The 19,326-nt window shown below is 40.3% G+C and overlaps 1 protein-coding gene across 3 annotated transcripts in view; it reads right to left on the reverse strand.

The window, feature by feature from the left end:
* ate1 (arginyltransferase 1) overlaps positions 1-18,900 on the reverse strand; it is a 185,337-nt gene extending 166,437 nt beyond the window's left edge. Inside the window, exon 1 of one of the 3 annotated variants that reach the window (XM_020481341.2) lies at positions 18,709-18,889. In XM_020481341.2, the coding sequence (XP_020336930.1) occupies positions 18,709-18,808 (100 nt within the window). In that variant the 5' untranslated portion in view covers positions 18,809-18,889. Of the gene's footprint in view, positions 1-18,708 lie in introns of all 3 variants that reach the window. The other 2 variants (XM_020481340.2, XM_031823250.1) reach the window with 2 other exon arrangements.
* Positions 18,901-19,326: the final 426 nt, after the last annotated feature.

Here is a 19,326-nt window from a genome sequence, read left to right on the forward strand (position 1 = left end):
ATTAGACCCTAAATCTATGGGTTTCACATGACTGGGAATACAGATATGCATCAGTTGGTCACAGATACCTTTAAAAAAAGGTAGTGGCGTGGATCAGAAAACCAGTCTGTTGTGACCACCATTTGCCTCATGCAGCATGACATCTCGTTCACATAGAGTTTATCAGGCTGTACATTGTGGCCTGTGGAATGTTGTCCCAGTCTTCAATAGCTGTGCTTAGTTGCTGGATATTAGCGGGAACCCGAACACGCAGTCGTACACCTCGATCCAGAGCATCCCAAACGCGCTCAATGGGTGACATGTCTTGTGAGTATTACATTACATTGCATTGCATTGCATTCCACGAGGAAATTGAGTGGCAGGCTGACCACTTGTTACACGTGGTAAATTGCTAGCTAGCATTAAACTTATCTTGTAAAAAAAAACGAACAATCTTCACATAAACACTAGTCAACCTAGTAATATCAACCATGTGTAGCTATCTAGCTTGTCCTGCGTTGCATATAATCAATGTGGTGCCTGTTAATTAATCAATCATCTAATCACAGCCTAATTCGCCAAACGGGGGATGATTTAACAAAAGCTCATTCGCGAAAAAAGCAATATCGTTGCACGAATGTACCTAACATCAATGCCTTTCTTAAAATCAATACACAGGTATACATTTGCTTTAATCTGCATATATTTAGTTAAGAAATTCATGATAGCAGGCCATATTAACTAGGGAAATTCTTCACTTCTCTTAAGCAGAGTATATGCAACAGTTTGGGCCGCCTGGCTCGTTGCAAACTAATTTGTAATTATGACATAACATTGAAGGATGTGCATTGAAGGATAACAGCAATATTTAGACTTAGGGTTGCCACCTGTTCGATAAAAAAACAGAACGGTTCCGTATTTCAATTATAGTTTCCGGATTTTACCATATTAATGACCAAAGGCTTGCATTTGTGTTTATTATATTATAATTAAGTCTATGATTTGATATTTGATAGAGCAGTCTTACTGAAGTGGTAGGCAGCAGCAGGCTCATAAGCATTCATTCAAACTTTACTGCGTTTGCCAGCAGCTCTTAGCAATGCTTGATTCACAACACTGTTTATGACTTCAAGCCTATCAACTCCTGAGATTTAGTATTGAAAGCCTAAAGTGCCTATTAGAACATCCAATAGTCAAAGGTGTATGAAATACAAATGGTGGAGTGAAAGTCAACGTTTCATAATTCCTATTATAAACTACAACCAAAAACTTCTTAACTGGGAATATTGAACAACCAGTTTCTGAGCAAGGAAGTTAAACGTAAATCTTTTTTTTCATTGCACATATTGCACTTTTAATTTCTCCTCCGACACCGTTTTTGCATTATTTAAACCAAATTGAGCACGTTTCATTATTTATTTGAGACTAAATAGATTTTATTTATGTATTATATTAAGTTAAAATTAAATTAAAAGTTCATTGAGTATTGTTGTAATTATTACACATACATGCTCGGCTTTTTTTTGGTCCTCCAATAAATCGGTATTGAAAAATCATAAAATCAGTCTACCTCTAGTCATATAAAAGTCCCACAGTTGACAGTGCATGTCAGAGCAAAAACCAAGCCATGAGGTCAAAGGACTTGCCCGTAGAGCTCAGATCTGGGGAAGGGTACCAGAACACAGTGGCCTCCATGATTCTTAAATGGAAGAAGTTAGAAACCACCCAGGCTCTTCCTAGAGCTGGCCGCCTGAACAAATCTGGGGAGAAGGGTCTTGGTAGAAACACACCAAGACAGTCGTGAAGAGGGCACAACACCACCCTTTCCCCCCTAAGACTGTAAAGACTTGGCATGGGTCCCCAGATCCTCAAAAAGTACTACACAGTTGCACCGTCGAGAGCATCCTGATTGGTTGCATCACCACCCGGTATGCCAACTGTTCGGCATCCGACGGTAAGGCGCTATAGAGGGTAGTATGTACGGCCCAGTACATCACTGGGGCCAAGCTTCCTGCCATCCAGGACCTATAGACTAGGCGGTGTCAGTCGAAGGCACTAAAAAGTGTCCAACTCCAGCCACCCTAGTGGTTGTAGCTGTACCAGAGAGCTAAGTCTAGGTCCAAAAAGCTCCTTAACAGCTTCTACCCCCAAGCCATAAGACTGCTAAACAATTAATCAAAATGACCACCCGGACCCACCCCTCCATTTGTTTTTACACTGCCTCTACGCGGTCACTAACCCTACCAACATGTGTAAATTACCTCAACTAACCTGTACCCTCGCACAGACTCAGTACATAGCCTCAGTGTTAATGTTTTTTTTATAAAACATTTTACTTCATTTAGTAAATATTTTATTAACTGCTTTGTAAATAAGTATTTCATGATAAAGTCTACACCTGTTGTATTCGGTACGTCACAATTAACATTTGATTTGGGTTACAGGTTATGGCCTAATGCTTGTAGTTAACGGGAAAATTATATTTTATATGGTGTCAAAAAAAAAAAAGGCACCAGAAGTGACCTCATCATATTCGTTTTCATAATTTATTAAAACGCTGCTGAAAAAGATCGTAAGGGAAACACTGCAACTGAGAGCTGGAAGGACTAGGCTAGATTATCCTGGGTAGTCATAGCGCTACTGTCTTCATGGAAATCATCACCTACACAACAGGCACACGATCACCAACACTATTCAGGTGTGACAGTAAGAAAAGGCTTTGTATGAAAGAGATGTGGAGAGGCGGAGGACTTGAGTGTTTTTGCACATTGACTGCGACACAATACACAGCCTGATATCAATCACGGCTGATTGAAATAGACTTGTTTGTTCTTCTTGAGTAGGCCTAAACAAGGCTGATTAAAACCATTCTAGGTGCAGCAACAGTTTGAGACCAATGGTGCATATCGTCGCAAAACATAATATTATTTTCCACATGAATGAATATACAATTATGAAACTTCAGAAGCTTTTTTGAATACCTTGGGCCTAGTCTTGAAATGTTCAGAGTATATTGATGAGAGTTACTGCTTTCAAATGAAAATTGGCAAAATTGGAGTTAGAGGATTGTATCAGAAAGCAACGATATTGTAGTCTAGGACCAGCTACCATTTGGAGCAGGTATGCTACTACTGTAGTTATGTCCTTTCAGTGATTGAAGCAACGAGTGTTATGGTGGCGTTAGCGCCTGGCCTGTAACCCCAGTTCCGGAGGCATGTCCCATCTCCTCCACACTGACCTCCCTGTGGAATTACCCCAGGCCGCTGATTTCTTTCCTCCCCACACCCTGGCCCAGCCCAGGCTGAGGTTACATAACTGGCCTACAGATTACCCAGCTTCATGAGAAATGCTGTGTTGAGAGAATGCCAAGAGTGTATAAAGCTGTCATCAAGGCAAAGGGTGGATACTTCGAAGAATCTCAACAAAAAATATATATATATATATATATATATATATATATATATATATATATATATATATATATATACACACACACACACATAATTTGTTTAACACTTTTTGGGTTACTACAAAGGATTCCATGTGTTATTTCTTAGTTTGGTTGTCTTCACTATTATACACTGCTCAAAAAAATAAAGGGAACACTTAAACAACACAATGTAACTCCAAGTCAATCACACTTCTGTGAAATCAAACTGTCCACTTAGGAAGCATCACTGATTGACAATAAATTTCACATGCTGTTGTGCAAATGGAATAGACAACAAACAGGTGGAAATTATAGGCAATTAGCAAAACACCCCCAATAAAGGAGTGGTTCTGCAGGTGGTGACCAAAGACCACTTCTCAGTTCCTATGCTTCCTGGCTGATGTTTTGGTCACTTTTGAATGCTGGCGGTGCGTTCACTCTAGTGGTAGCATGAGACGGAGTCTACAACCCACACAAGTGGCTCAGGTAGTGCAGCTCATCCAGGATGGCACATCAATGCAAGCGGTGGAAGGTTTGCTGTGTCTGTCAGCGTAGTGTCCAGAGCATGGAGGCGCTACCAGGAGACAGGCCAGTACATCTGGAGACGTGGAGGAGGCCGTAGGAGGGCAACAACCCAGCAGCAGGACCGTTACCTCCGCCTTTGTGCAAGGAGGAGCAGGAGGAGCACTGCCAGAGCCCTGCAAAATGACCTCCAGCAGGCCACAAATGTGCATGTGTCTGCTCAAACGGTCAGAGAATGACTCCATGAGGGTGGTATGAGGGCCTGATGTCCACAGGTGGGGTTTGTGCTTACAGCCCAACACCGTGCAGGACATTTGGCATTTGCCAGAGAACACCAAGATTGGCAAATTCGCCACTGGTGCCCTGTGCTCTTCACAGATTAAAGCAGCTTCACACTGAGCACGTGACAGAGTCTGGAGACGCCGTGGAGAACGTTCTGCTGCCTGAAACATCCTCCAGCATGACCAGTTTGGCGGTGGGTCAGTCATGGTGTGGGGTGGCATTTCTTTGGGGGGCCGCACAGCCCTCCATGTGCTCGCCAGAGGTAGCCTGACTGCCATTAGGTACCGAGATGAGATCCTCAGACCCCTTGTGAGACCACATGCTGGTGCGGTTGGCCCTGGGTTCCTCCTAATGCAAGACAATGCTAGACCTCATGTGGCTGGAGTGTGTCAGCAGTTCCTGCAAGAGGAAGGCATTGATGCTATGGACTGGCCCGCCCGTTCCCCAGACCTGAATCCAATTGAGCACATCATGTCTCGCTCCATCCACCAACGCCACGTTGCACCACAGACTGTCCAGGAGTTGGCGGATGCTTTAGTCCAGGTCTGGGAGGTGATCCCTCAGGAGACCATCCGCCACCTCATCAGGAGCATGCCCAGGCGTTGTAGGGAGGTCACACAGGCACGTGGAGGCCACACACACTACTGAGCCTCATTTTGACTTGTTTTAAGGACATTACATCAAAGTTGGATCAGCCTGTAGTGTGGTTTTCCACTTTAAATTTTGAGTGTGACTCCAAATCCAGACCTCCATGGGTTGATAAATTTGATTTCCATTGATAATGTGTGATTTTGTCAGCACATTCAACTATGTAAAGAAAAAAGTATTTAATATAAATATTTCATTCATTCAGATCTAGGATGTGTTATTTAAGTGTTCCCTTTATTTTTTTGAGCAGTGTACTATACTACAATGTAAAAAATTAAGAAAAACCCTGGAAATGGTATAGGTGTCCAAACCTTTGACTGGTACTGTAAACACACACACAGCGCAAAAAAGTATTCAAACCCCTTGACTTGAATGTTATTAAGTGACAGTCTTCGATTAAAATGTTGCTTCCCCCCCGCCCACTCAATCTATACACCATACCCCATAATGACAGAGCAAAAAAACAGTTTAGATGTTTTTCCAAATTAATAAAATAAAAATGTATTATCACATTTACATAAGTATTCAGACCCTTTACGCAGTACTTTGTTGAATCATCTTTGGTATTGATTACAGCCTCGAGTCTTCTTGGTTATGATGCTACAAGCTTAGCACACCTGTATTTGGGGAATTTCTCCCATTCTTCTCTGAAGATCCTCTCAAGCTCTATCAGGTTGGAAGCGTTGCTGCAAAGCTACTTTCAGGTCTCTCCAGAGATGTGTTTCTTACTTTTAATACATTTCAAACAATTATACAAAATCTGGGTTTTTTCGCTTTGTCATTATGGATGGCGAAAAAAATTGTGAAATCCATTTTAGAATAAGGCTGTAACATAACAAAAGGTGAATAAAGTCAAGGGGCCTGAATGCACTGTAAGAGGCTTACCGAATGCACTGTATGTTTACACCAAATCATAAAGACATGCTCACTGCAAATGATATGCACACAAAGATTAAACAAGACTTGGTTATCTGGTCTACCCTACCAAACTCTTTTTGGCAGAATTAATGTCATCAGGATGAATATCCTTCCTCTGCTAAATTAGCTATTCCAAAAGATCCTCTGCCATCTCAGTTCTTTTTTAGAAAATGAATGCCAATCTCTAAATATATCTGGAGCAAAAAGAAAACCAAAATCAACAAATTAATTAAGCCTAAAGGTTTAGGAGGGCTCTTTGCCAAATCTGAAACTATATTAATGGTCTTCTCAGATCAAGCATATGATTAGTTGGTGCTTAAAAGACATCACTCAATGTGGGTTGGGATGAAATCAATAGCATGGCATCCAAGAGGAATAGCTTCCTAAGCATTTAATAGCTTTGAAAAGATCCAGGCCTCATCTATTTTAGAGTACATAACACACACTTAGTTTGGAAAGATGCAAGAAGGTACTTGCAGACTCCAGACCATATCACTCTGATCACCGATTGCACTTAATCCAGAATCCCTCCCCCCCCCCCCCCCCCCCCGAATAACAAGTATTGGACTTCTGGACTGGGTATTTAAAAAATGTTTATGTAACTAGACAAGTCAGATATTTACAATTATGCCCAAACCCAGACGACACCAGGCCAATTGTGTGCCGCACTATGGGACTCCCAATCAGAGACTGATGTGATACAGCCTGGATACGAACCATGGACTTTAGTGACGCCTCTTACACAGAGATGTAGTGCCTTAGACCGCACCCCCACCCAGGTATTGCTGACCTTAAGCCTTAATTTACTCAAGTCACTTAAATCATTCCAACATAAAAACAGAGTTTGGTTTAGCCAACAAAAATATGTTTAAAGTACCTACAATTTAGACACTTTATGGAGGGTCGATAAAGATTTCAAATTACTGAAGTTAAAAATTGTATATATTTACGAATCCTACTGTTTGGAGAGGTTAAATCTCCGACTTAAAGTTGAAGTCGGAAGTTTACATACACTTAGGTTGGAGTCATTAAAACTTCATCATTCCACAAATTTCTTGTTAAAACCTCTTAGGGCTCTCCTGAATTTTTTTAACATTTTGTTAAAAATCACACAATTTCAACGTCCTGCTACTCATGCCAGGAATATAGTATATGCATATGATTAGTATGTGTGGATAGAAAACACTCTGAAGTTTCTAAAACGGGTTAAATCATGTCTGTGACTATAACAGAACGTGAATAGCAGGCAAAATCCCAAGAAAAACCTGTTCACACAACAACAAAAGTATCCATCCGCCAGTCTCTGTATTGTCTATGGCAAGGGAAAATAGATAGCGGCCAGTTTACAGTTCCTACAGCTTCCACACGATGTCGCCGGTACTGGCAATTGGGTTGAAGTTAATCCTTGGTGAAATGAGAAATAGGCACTTCCTGTCATCCAGTACACAGGAGGAAGTTTTGAAAGAGAGAATATGGACCATGATTTCAAGACTTGCTGCTATTGAATACAGATCGCCCCGTGATCAATTTGATCGATTATTAACGTTTACAAATACCTAAAGTTGGGTTACAAAAGTAGTTTGAAGTGTTTTGTCAAAGTTAATCGGCAACTTTTTTAATTTAAAAAAATGACGTTGCGTTTTGGAAAGCTGTTTTTTCCTGGATCAGACGGGCTATATAAATGGACATTTTGGGTATACATGGATGGATTTAATCGAAAAAAAAGACCCAATTGTGATGTTTATGGGACATATTGGAGTGCCAACAAAGAAGCTCGTCAAAGGTAATGCGTTTTGTGTAGCGCCGGCTACGCTAATTCTTTTGTTTACGTCTTTTTCCGGTATTGCGGGGGGGTGCATGCTATCAGATAATAGCTTCTCATGCTTTTGCCGAAAAGCATTATAAAAATCTGACATGTTGGCTAGATTCACAACGAGTGTAGCTTTAATTGAGTACCCTGCATGTGTGTTTTAATGGAAGTTTGAGTTTTATCGAGTACGATTAGCATTTGGCGTTGCGCATGTCCATTTCCTGTTGGCTAGGTGAGACGCTGATGTCTCACCTTGCCCTAAGAACCTGTTATGGCTGCGATCCCCGTACAGGGACCAACATCAGGGGAAATTTCAGAGTGACAACTAAAAATACAACTTCGTAACATTAAACATTCTTGAAAATGCAAGTGTCTTACACCCTTCAAAACATTATAATCTTGGTAATCAAACTATGTTTTCCAATTTAAAATAGGTATTACAGAGAACAAATCCCATGCTTTTGTTTGAGAAGAGCAATCAACAACAGAAACATTTTCCACCATGACAGTTTTTACACATTCACATCTGAAGGTAAAATGATGACTTACATTCTGATATCTTGCTCTTATTTCTCTTCCCGAGGGTCCCAGTGATCAAATGAAGTGACGTTTTCTTTGATAAAATCCATTTTTATAGCCTAAATCGAAACATTTTGGAAACCGTTTGTGCCGTGAATTCCATCTCTATCAATTTTTTATGGAGCATTCGACGTGATTCCCCCCTGTAAACAATCATTTATCTAGTCATGGTTGGTTTCAGTGCATTCCTCTGGATGTTTGCAACACAGCCAAACGTCATTGTTTTTTTGCAGGGAGTATTGACCGAAGTGAGCTGATTTGAAGACAACGATAAATGAATACCTTACGCACCAATAATTTTTGCGAAGCTTCACTGATTGACTATATTTCTGCCCAATGACCACTGATCTTCTTGAAATCTAGCTCAGCCAATGAGCTGAGGTAAACCCCAGTATGTAATGGTTTTGGGTTGGATCACAATTCCTTGTTTGTAATCGCACGTGCAGGGAACTCCATTTTCGCCTTGACGATCAAAGGAGTTGCTGTAAGGCTTTTTACGCGCAGCTGTATTTCGGAAAGTTGTAGTTTCAACGATTTCATTGAAGATATCATGGCGAATAATTCACGTAAAGCGAAGTCAAAGTGAAACAGATTTTTTGTTTGAGGAATCTTGGAGTGTTATGATTCAAACGAACTGTGAGGAGCTGTTTCTGCAAGGACAGGACATACTTCTGGACAGGTAAGTGCTAATGCCGTTTTATGAAATATAAATAAAATATATATATATATATACACACCCAGTGCCTTGCGAAAGTATTCGGCCCCCTTGAACTTTGCGACCTTTTGCCACATTTCAGGCTTCAAACATAAAGATATAAAACTGTATTTTTTTGTGAAGAATCAACAACAAGTGGGACACAATCATGAAGTGGAACGACATTTATTGGATATTTAAAACTTTAACAAATCAAAAACTGAAAAATTGGGCCTGCAAAATTATTCAGCCCCTTTACTTTCAGTGCAGCAAACTCTCTCCAGAAGTTCAGTGAGGATCTCTGAATGATCCAATGTTGACCTAAATGACTAATGATGATAAATACAATCCACCTGTGTGTAATCAAGTCTCCGTATAAATGCACCTGCACTGTGATATTCTCAGAGGTCCGTTAAAAGCGCAGAGAGCATCATGAACAACAAGGAACACACCAGGCAGGTCCGAGATACTGTTGTGAAGAAGTTTAAAGCCGGATTTGGATACAAAAAGATTTCCCAAGCTTTAAACATCCCAAGGAGCACTGTGCAAGCGATAATATTGAAATGGAAGGAGTATCAGACCACTGCAAATCTACCAAAACCTGGCCGTCCCTCTAAACTTTCAGCTCATACAAGGAGAAGACTGATCAGAGATGCAGCCAAGAGGCCCATGATCACTCTGGATGAACTGCAGAGATCTACAGCTGAGGTGGGAGACTCTGTCCATAGGACAACAATCAGTCGTATATTGCACAAATCTGGCCTTTATGGAAGAGGGGCAAGAAGAAAGCCATTTCTTAAAGATATCCATAAAAAGTGTCATTTAAAGTTTGCCACAAGCCACCTGGGAGACACACCAAACATGTAGAAGAAGGTGCTCTGAACTTTTTGGCAACAATGCAAAACTTTAAGTTTGGAGTAAAAGTAACACAGCTCATCACCCTGAACACACCATCCCCACTGTCAAACATGGTGGTGGCAGCATCATGGTTTGGGCCTGCTTTTCTTCAGCAGGGACAGGGAAGATGGTTCAAATTGATGGGAAGATGGATGGAGCCAAATACAGGACCATTCTGGAAGAAAACCTGATGGAGTCTGCAAAAGACCTGAGACTTCGGAGATTTGTCTTCCAACAAGACAATGATCCAAAACATAAAGCAAAATCTACAATGGAATGGTTCAAAAATAATTAGAATGGCCAAGTCAAAGTCCAGACCTGAATCCAATCGAGAATCTGTGGAAAGAACTGAAAACTGCTGTTCACAAATTCTCTCCATCCAACCTCACTGAGCTCGAGCTGTTTTGCAAGGAGTAATGGGAAAAAATGTCAGTCTCTCGATGTGCAAAACTGATAGAGACATACCCCAAGCGACTTACAGCTGTAATCGCAGCAAAAGGTGGCGCTACAAAGTATTAACTTAAGGGGGCTGAATAATTTTGCACGCCCAATTATTCAGTTTTTGATTTGTTAAAAAAGTTTGAAATATCCAATAAATGTCATTCCACTTCATGATTGTGTCCCACTTGTTGTTGATTCTTCACAAAAAAATACAGTTTTATATCTTTATGTTTGAAGCCTGAAATGTGGCAAAAGGTCAAAGTTCAAGTGGGCAGAATACTTTCGCAAGGCACTGTGTGTGTGTGTGTGTGTATATATAAAAAATACAATTTTAAAAAATTGTAATGAAATGTGTGGTTTGTTTGGGGAGATATATATATATATATACATACACACACACACACACAACAATGGCCGGAGTTGAATGGAACAGCACTTCATCTTAGTGACTGTTCCCTCTGCTCTATACAATCAATACTGTTTATTTTATGTGATGATAAAAGGCTCATACAATACAAATATTTTTTTTATGTTTTCTTTCACAGTGATAGCGACTCCGACTGGGAGCCCCTGGTGCCAAGCTGCCCGCTCTACCTGTGCCCCCAGTGGTGTTCATATGCCACAGTTCATTACCGCAGGCATGGCTGTGCCTCAGGGCCAAAAGGGCACAGCATGGAGGCGTTGTTGTGTTCTGTGTCACATGAAATGCACCACTTGTTCAGTTTTCCTCTGCTTTACATCAGAAAGAGACTGCTATGGGACATGGCACAGGCAGCAAAATATTATGACGAGGACTTCCAAGGGGTGTACAGTTTTTTTTCTTCTAATATATATATATTTTTGTGTGTGTGTGTGTGTGTGTGTGTGTGTGTGTGTGTGTGTGTGTGTGTGTGTGTGTGTGTGTTAGAATTGCTTTTTGATATGTTATATGTCATTTCACCAATTCGGCCACTTGGGTACATTTGGGCAACTTGTGTGGGACACCTGGGTGACTTCATGCTAAATGTCATGTAGCTCACCCATTCCTGAAGTTATCTGTCTGAAACTTTGCACACCTACAGTTGCCCTCTTGTGTTATCCATCAAAATTATCTCCAGCATCCTATCTGACTGTGTGGCTATTCTACATGTGAAAGATGATACTACAACAATAAAAAACTGAAAACGTATGCTCTTTCTTTCCACCAGATCTACTGTGTTATATTCTCCTACATTAAATTAACATTTCCACAAACTTCAGAATGTTTCCATTCAAATGATACCAAGAATATGCATATCCTTGCCTCTGGGGCTGAGCTACAGGCAGTTAGATTTGGGTATGTCTTCAGGAGGATATTGAGAACAAAGGGATGCAGCCATAACAGGTTAATCTGTACAAACAATAGTACGCAACTATAAACACCATGGGACCACGCAGCTGTCATACCACTCAGGAAGGAGACTCATTCTTCTCCTAGAGATGAACGTACATTGGTGTGGAAAGAGCAAATCAATCCCACAACAAAAGCAAAGGAACTTGTGAAGATGCTGGAGGAAACGGGTACAAAAATATCTATAGCCATAGTAAAACGAGTCCTATAGCAACATAACCTGAAAGGCCACTCAGCAAAGAAGAAGACACTGCTCAAAAACCACCATAAAAAAGCCAGACTACAGTTTGCAACTGCACATGGGGACAAAGATTGTACTTTTTGGAGAAATATCCTCTGGTCTGATGAAACTGTTTGGCCATAATGACCATCGTTATGTTTGGAGGAAAAAGGGGGACGCTTGCAAGCTGAAGAACACCATCCCAACCATGAAGCACAGGGGTGGCAGCAACATGTTGTGGGGTTGCTTTGCTGCAGGAGGGACTGGTACACTTCACAAAATAGATGTCATCATGGAGGAATGAAAAGTATGTGGATTGTTCATTTGGAAGACCCATTTGTGACCAAGCTTTAACTTCCAGCTGATGTCTTGATGTTGTTCAATGTTGAAGCAACATCAAGACATCAGCTGGAAGTTAAAGCTTGGTCACAAATGGGTCTTCCAAATGAACAATGACCCCAAGCATACTTCCAAAGTTGTGGCAAAATGGCTTAGATTGGCCATCACAAAGCCCTGACCGCAATCCCATAGAAAATGTGTGGCCAGAACTGAAAAGGCATGTGCGAGCAAGGAGGCCTACAAACCTGACTCAGTTACACCAGCTCTGTCAGCAGGAATGGGCCAAAATTCACCCAACTTATTGTGGGAAGCTTGCGGAAGGCTACCCAAAACATTTGACCCAAGTTAAACAATTTAAAAGGCAACGCTACCAAATACTAATTGAGTGTATGTAAACTTCTGACCTACTGGGAATGTGATGAAATAAATAAGCTAAAATAAATTCTCTACTATTATTCTGACATTTCACATTCTTAAATTGAACTGGTGATCCTAACTGACCTAAGACAGGGAATTTTTTCTAGGATTAAAATGTCAGGAATTGTGAAAAAATTGAGTTTAAATGTATTTGGTTAAGGTGTATGTAAACTTCCGACTTCAACTGTATATACTATTTTATTGAACAGAAGTACCTCATCCTATGATGCGTTGAGACATTGGACATGCATTAGATGAGGAAGAGTGGGCTTCTATCTGCGAAAGGGTCTTCCCCAAATGCACCTCCATAACCATACAACTAAATAAAACCTACTTTACAACTGTCCGCCTTCACCGAATGTTTTCTAATGTATCACATGTATGTTTTAAATGTAAACAGGATACTGGCACCTTCATGTACGTTATTTGGTACTGTAGCAGAATCCAGTCTTATTGGAATTCGCTTTTTCAACGAATTTGTGTTTGTAACGTTGTGTTTGATCCTGTCTGTTCAATACCCTTATTTACTTAGCCAAAAAATGTATATTGTTATTATGGTACACTTGAAGTACCTTCTGAGAGAATGTGGCACTCAAGCTTTTGCCATTCTACCCCTAGAGAAACTTACCTTTGATTTATACCAGAAGTCTGACACATTTTGGAAAATCTGGTCTCCATTGTGGTCCCATGTAGAAAACCTCCCATAAAATGCTGCATGTTATAATTGTGATTTTTGTATAATGTTTTGCCCTAACCTTATTCCATTTATTGTACTTAGTGTGGTGCACTTTGTTTGGTTGTTAATTTGATTGCTTTTCTGATTTGTGACCAAGCTGCCTGATGCTAGCTAGGCATAATGCTATGCTAGGCTATCGATAAACTTACACAAATGCTTGTCTTGCTTTGGCTGTAAAGCATAATTTCAAATTCTGAGATAACAGGGTGATTAACAAAAAGGCTAAGCTGTGTTTCAATATATTTCACTTGTGATTTCATGAATATGAATATTTTCTAGTAATATTTTTAGTCCATTGCGTTATGCTAATTAGTGTCAGCTGATGACAATTCTCCCGAATCCGGGAGAGGGAGTTCGAAGATTAACTATGAAACACGCCCTTCTCTCCACCACTACAAAAGCCTGTTGACGAAAAGTCAACCTTGTCTTCCCGATGACGTGAGGACTGCTATCCATACGTTTAAAAGGGCACATTTCAACGTGGAGGTGAAGATCGACAAACTAGAAGGATGAATTGACTATACCAGCCAGAATATAACATGAGCTTATAGTATGGCAACTTGGTATGAACTTTGAACTCTTATTCACTAAAGAAGAAGAAGAATAATCCTAGACGTCGAGTTAGTAGCAGCTGTAAACGTGGACTAGGAAAGAACGGACAATCTCTTCAGAAAGACAGGGTACTACAACGTATCTGTTCTACAACAAGATATATTCTTCAAAGGACAAGAAATCTCTGCTGGGCAACCCAGCCTTCCATCTATGACAAATCTATCAAAGCACAGCTCATAAATATTTCTTGCATTTCCTTTTCCAAATGGGCGGTTATTTAGAATGCATAAGATTCTGTATTTACGATGGCATAGCTTCTAAGCTCCGATAGAGACCCAATCCTTTTGTTCCTCAGTCTTCCCGCACTTTCATTCAAACCCAACCCCCTTTCTTTGTGTAACCAGCAGTCATATCGGTTCCGTCTGCTAGGGACGTATTATTGTATGACATCATTAGTAATCAATGTATGAGCCATCCTGTGTATATGTAATTCTGTGTGATTATTTAGGTATTTAGTAAATAAATTATTAAACCAAATTTTGTATTGTTGATTGAACTTGTTAGCCAGGGTTCGTGAAGATAACCAAGAATTTTACGATGTTCAGATGAGACTGAAGGTGACGATTAATAATTAATAATTTACTTTTTTTTCCCTTGCCTGAATAGCCTCGTTTCACTCCCAAAAATCAAATTAAACCATCTAGTGTTCAGAGGAATGTAACACAAAATCAGGAAACTTGGTGTATGTCGCAAGTCACGACTTCACAGGAGAGCCGTTTGAACGTAAAAAATATATTTATCAAAATGCGATTTTTGGCAGAAATGGCTTTTAGAACATGTGAACTTACATGTGCCTTAATATCAAACTTGTATGTCAGCTGTAAATATTAATAAAATGGTTAAATTACGAGCCTAGTTGGTTTAGCCACAGGAAAGGAAGCAACCGTCCCACTAGCCATGATTGGCTGAGATAGAGTGGGCTGGACATGCCGAGAGGAGTTTGGATTGGTCTACCATATAGCACTCATCTGTCTATTGGAGCTGGTCAGTATGTCTAGGTAAGTGTTGAATTCGCCTTTTTTATGTATCGCGTAGTAAAACTGCATAAACCTAATGTCAAGTGTATTGTTAGCTAGCTGGCTGGCTCGCTGGCTAACATTATGTGTATGCTCTCAACCAAGTTTTGAATTCAGTGGAATGAGTATAATACCTAAGGAGATGGAGAAAACAACAGTCTGGAATACATAGGAATACTAAGGAAACCATGGCATCATGTGGGGCGGCAGGATAGCCAAGTGGTTAGAGCGTTGGACTAGTAACTGGAAGGTTGCAAGTTCAAACCCCGGAGCTGACAAGGTACAAATCTGTCGTTCTGCCCCGAACAGGCAGTTAACCCACTGTTCCTAGGCCGTCATTGAAAATAAGAATTTGTTCTTAACTGACTTGCCTAGTTAAATAAAAGGTAAAATAAAAAATAAAATAAATACATTTTAAAAAAATCAGACAGGAGACGTGTCCGACCATGATGTGTACTGGAAAGATTCAGATATTACACGTTTTTAAATTTGACAGTGGTTTCATTTAAAGTGTACTGTTAGCTAGCTAACGTTAGCAGGCTGGGTCCCTATGATCTTATTCTTCATATCTCAGACACATTTGCTTGACTAGTTATAGCCACAGAACCTGGTTGGTTAGCTACCTGCAGATTCATGCAGGGTAGTGACATCAGGAGTTGTGATTATGGTCCATTGTTTAGCTAGCTAGATGTCTCAACAAAAGACTCCTAAATTTGACAAAGTATTTTTATTTCAAGTTAGTGTAACATTATATGTTGGGATTCATCATTTACCTAGCAACATTTCTTAAAAGATTCTCATCTTAGTGTGCCAGATCGCAGAATAACAATTTTTGAATGCTCAACCCCCGTTGAATGTGTCTGGTGTCAGTAAACATGTAATTTAATTGTTGCCAGCAGCACAGTTACAGTCACCAACATTCTGGATAACATGAAAACTGCCTAACCAACTCTGCAAGGGTGAGTAAAATGGTCAGAGCAGGGTGTTATTCCAGACACATAATGAGTAGCTAGCCAATGTTAGCTTGGGTGCTTGACTGTCATGAGGTCAGAGCTTTCGGAACAACCCTACTTATTGTCCAAAGCGATCAACCCTTAAAAAGATGGGTGGGGGCTAAGGGTTAAGAGTGTGTGAACAATGCTGAATGGGTATAGACAAAGGGCTCTCCAATAGTAGTAGCAAAACATTGAAAGACAGTTCTCTCAAAAGTCAGTTTACAAGTTGATCAACTTTCAAAGCAGAATTACTTTCCCATTGTTTCCTCAAATGCAGTCGCTAGTTTCATCCAATGTAAAAAAAAAAAGAAAAAGAAATTACAATGTTGCTACATAAGACCGAATCCAGGTGGTGAGTCACAAATAAATAATATCAAATACAGGTAGCCTAGTCAAATAATTAACATCCAATCACAACCGTGACTTTCTCACAGGAAACATTCAATCTTGAGCAGCCATTTCGAAATCAAAACATGACATCTTGAAAAATAAGCCACAAGTTTTTTGAGCGAGAATAAAGACAACTTTCAAGTGGTAAGATACCATTAATAAGAAGGGGCTAGAAGTGTCTTATATGGTGAGCTGCAGACTTAATTATTCCTGCTGCCATGGCTATGGCTGGGGGGATTCATGTCCTGCCTCCAGTCCACTTACCGATATCTGAACAAGAGATCCGTGTCGAAATTGCAACAAGCAGTTCTGTGAAAATTCAATTTAATCAGAAGCTACTGCCAGATTTCTGGATTGGGCTGTGCTCAGAGCATCCTGCCTAGGATTGAGCTGTTATGACACTGATGCCCTTTGCAACCACGTGCCTATGTGAGAGTGGATTCTCGGCCCTCACTAGCATAAACTAAATACAGGCATAGACTGTGTGTAAAATGACTTAAGACAGACTCTCGCCAATACATCCTTTCAAGCACACCCTTCTCATTAAACCTGGTGGTCAGTTATGAACAAATAAGGTTGTATATGTAAGATGGTTAAATAAAGAGCAAAATGATGTATTATTATGCCCTGGTCCTATAAGAGCTCTTTGACTCTTTGACAAAACTCACTCATTCTTATGTTTAATAAATGTATTGTATAGTGGGTGTGTAGCAGGGTTACAAAAAACAACATTTGAGAGTGCACTGACCCTGGTGATAGAGGGGGTACGCAGCTGGAGGTTGAATGTTTGAAGGAGTCCGGGACTATAAAAAAAGTTTGGCAACCACTGGTGTAGAGAATCACTGCACCATTTAACCGCTTTGAAATACAATAGTTTTGGTTATGGAAAATGTATTTTCCACTGGTGTACAAACGCAAAAACGAAACTTTAGAACGGGAAGCATCGAAATAGCACACATGGAACTAATCTACCACTTCTTAGACTTGCTTCCAATGAGAAATCTATATCTCACATTTCTATGTGAATTTGGTTGGGGCAAACAGTTACTTATTGCAGCTTTAAGCACATGGCAGCATACACATCGTTGGATTATATCATGAAGCAAACACATATATATATATATATATCAGAGCATTTTCTAAATTCAACAGACCCCCTCCAACTGGACACGGTTGGTCAAAAATATTCTGTGCTACACCAAACAGTACCTAACCTGTTAGTCCCAGTATAACAGATACCACATTTTGGGGGTTAAATCACATCATTTGGTATTACAAATCTCACCTTGTGCTCGCTGTTTAGTGATCTGGCCTGCTATGCTTAGAGAAACCTCTAAAATCTCTAACTCAGAATCCTTTGTGTAACCCAAGGTGTTGTGTGCAACCACGGCACTAATGGGAAAGGGGATAAATAGTCAATTGCACAACTGAATGCACTTAACTGAAATATGTGTGCTTGTGGTGTTGGGGGTGGGGGGGGCTGCCTTATTTGACATCGAACTCATCTGCGTACAGGGCGCCGTTATTGTTGGGTGTTAGCCGTTTTGCACTTGAGCAAGGCAGTTGATTTAATGACACAAACAGATACACACTTACATTAGACCCCCCCTTATGGTGTCAACACAACATTCCTGTCTGTGGGGGAAAAAAAACCTTCGTTGAACCCTCCCTGACCTAAAACCACTTCCAGCTCAGAGCTCACCCAATGATTTGGCACCTACCTAAGCCTCTCCTTCCTGACAGCGTGGACAGACCATGTGATGGGGCAACTGCCTGCTGTACGGTACACATGAACATGAAGGGGAGGAGCAGCAAATCCTCAATCTTGTTCGGCAAATTCAGATTATAGAGAACGAACTAAAAACACATGCTCCCTAACCTAGGCCTAACAAGTTATCAACCTGTATGAAAAGTTGTTCAAGCTACCTAGTTAGCTGCAGTGATCATTTTTATAACGTTTATAACTGGGGCAGTCCCACTCTTGTATTTGTTTTATCATTTTTGGATACAGACATTGACTTCACATCGTCAGTTATGCCTAACTAACGAATAGGCTATAATGTTGAAGTGTGGTCAGCTGTCAAAGCAGCCAAGTCATTACAGTGTTACCGTTAGCTAGCAACCTAATGCTAGCTAGCAAGGTTAGCTAGCAAGGTTAGCTTGGTGTGCTTGACTACCTAACTAACGTTACCAACTTGTTTACTAAATATGTCAAATAACATGCAAAAATATTTAAACTCGGAAACGTTAACTATGTATGTCTAGTAACAATTATTTGACGGCTTGCTAACTAGCAAACTGACCGCTGTTGGAAAATGGCTGGCTAACGTTAGCCAGCGTCAACGACGAGGCCTTTACGAAGCGAAGGACAGTACAATAAAGTTCACCCAGCGAATTTACAAATCAAATCTTACCATGAGAGAAGTTACCCTTCTCATTTTTACAATAACCACAGCGGTAGCCGTCATCGCCCCCGAAATATTCCACTATCGTGCAGGAGCTACCTGCTGCCATATTAATTTTCTTCTTCCTAGTGATGGATTATTCGCGAACGAACGGCTCTTTAAGAATGGATCTTTTTGGTGAACGTTGGGAACCGAATCGTGAAAGAGCTGGCTCCCTGATTTGCATACTGCGGCTTTTTGAGCTCAAAACGGTTTTTCTGCAGATTAATTGCTAAATAAGTATATAAAGAGGGTGAACAATACATAGTGGGAAGAGCGCGTCAATCGGGTCCACTTTTTTTTGTAAACAAAAAAACACAATTTGCAGGCATTCTAATAATTTGCCTAAGTACAAATGTATTTTAATGTCGATTTCACGTTTACATTAATTTTGGGCTTTACATTGAAGATCATAATTGTTTATGGTCGATCTTTGAGTATTTTCAACAAAGAGATGTTTGGGAGCCAAATGGGCCGACTCGTTTACGTAAACAGAGCGAAAGTAGCCGGATTCACAAAAATACTATATAAGGCCATCACTACTACTACCTCTATAAATTTGTATTGGCGGATCTCAACCAACTGAAA

This window comes from Oncorhynchus kisutch, linkage group LG4 (genome assembly GCF_002021735.2).
Source record: "Oncorhynchus kisutch isolate 150728-3 linkage group LG4, Okis_V2, whole genome shotgun sequence".
Lineage (NCBI taxonomy): Eukaryota > Metazoa > Chordata > Actinopteri > Salmoniformes > Salmonidae > Oncorhynchus > Oncorhynchus kisutch.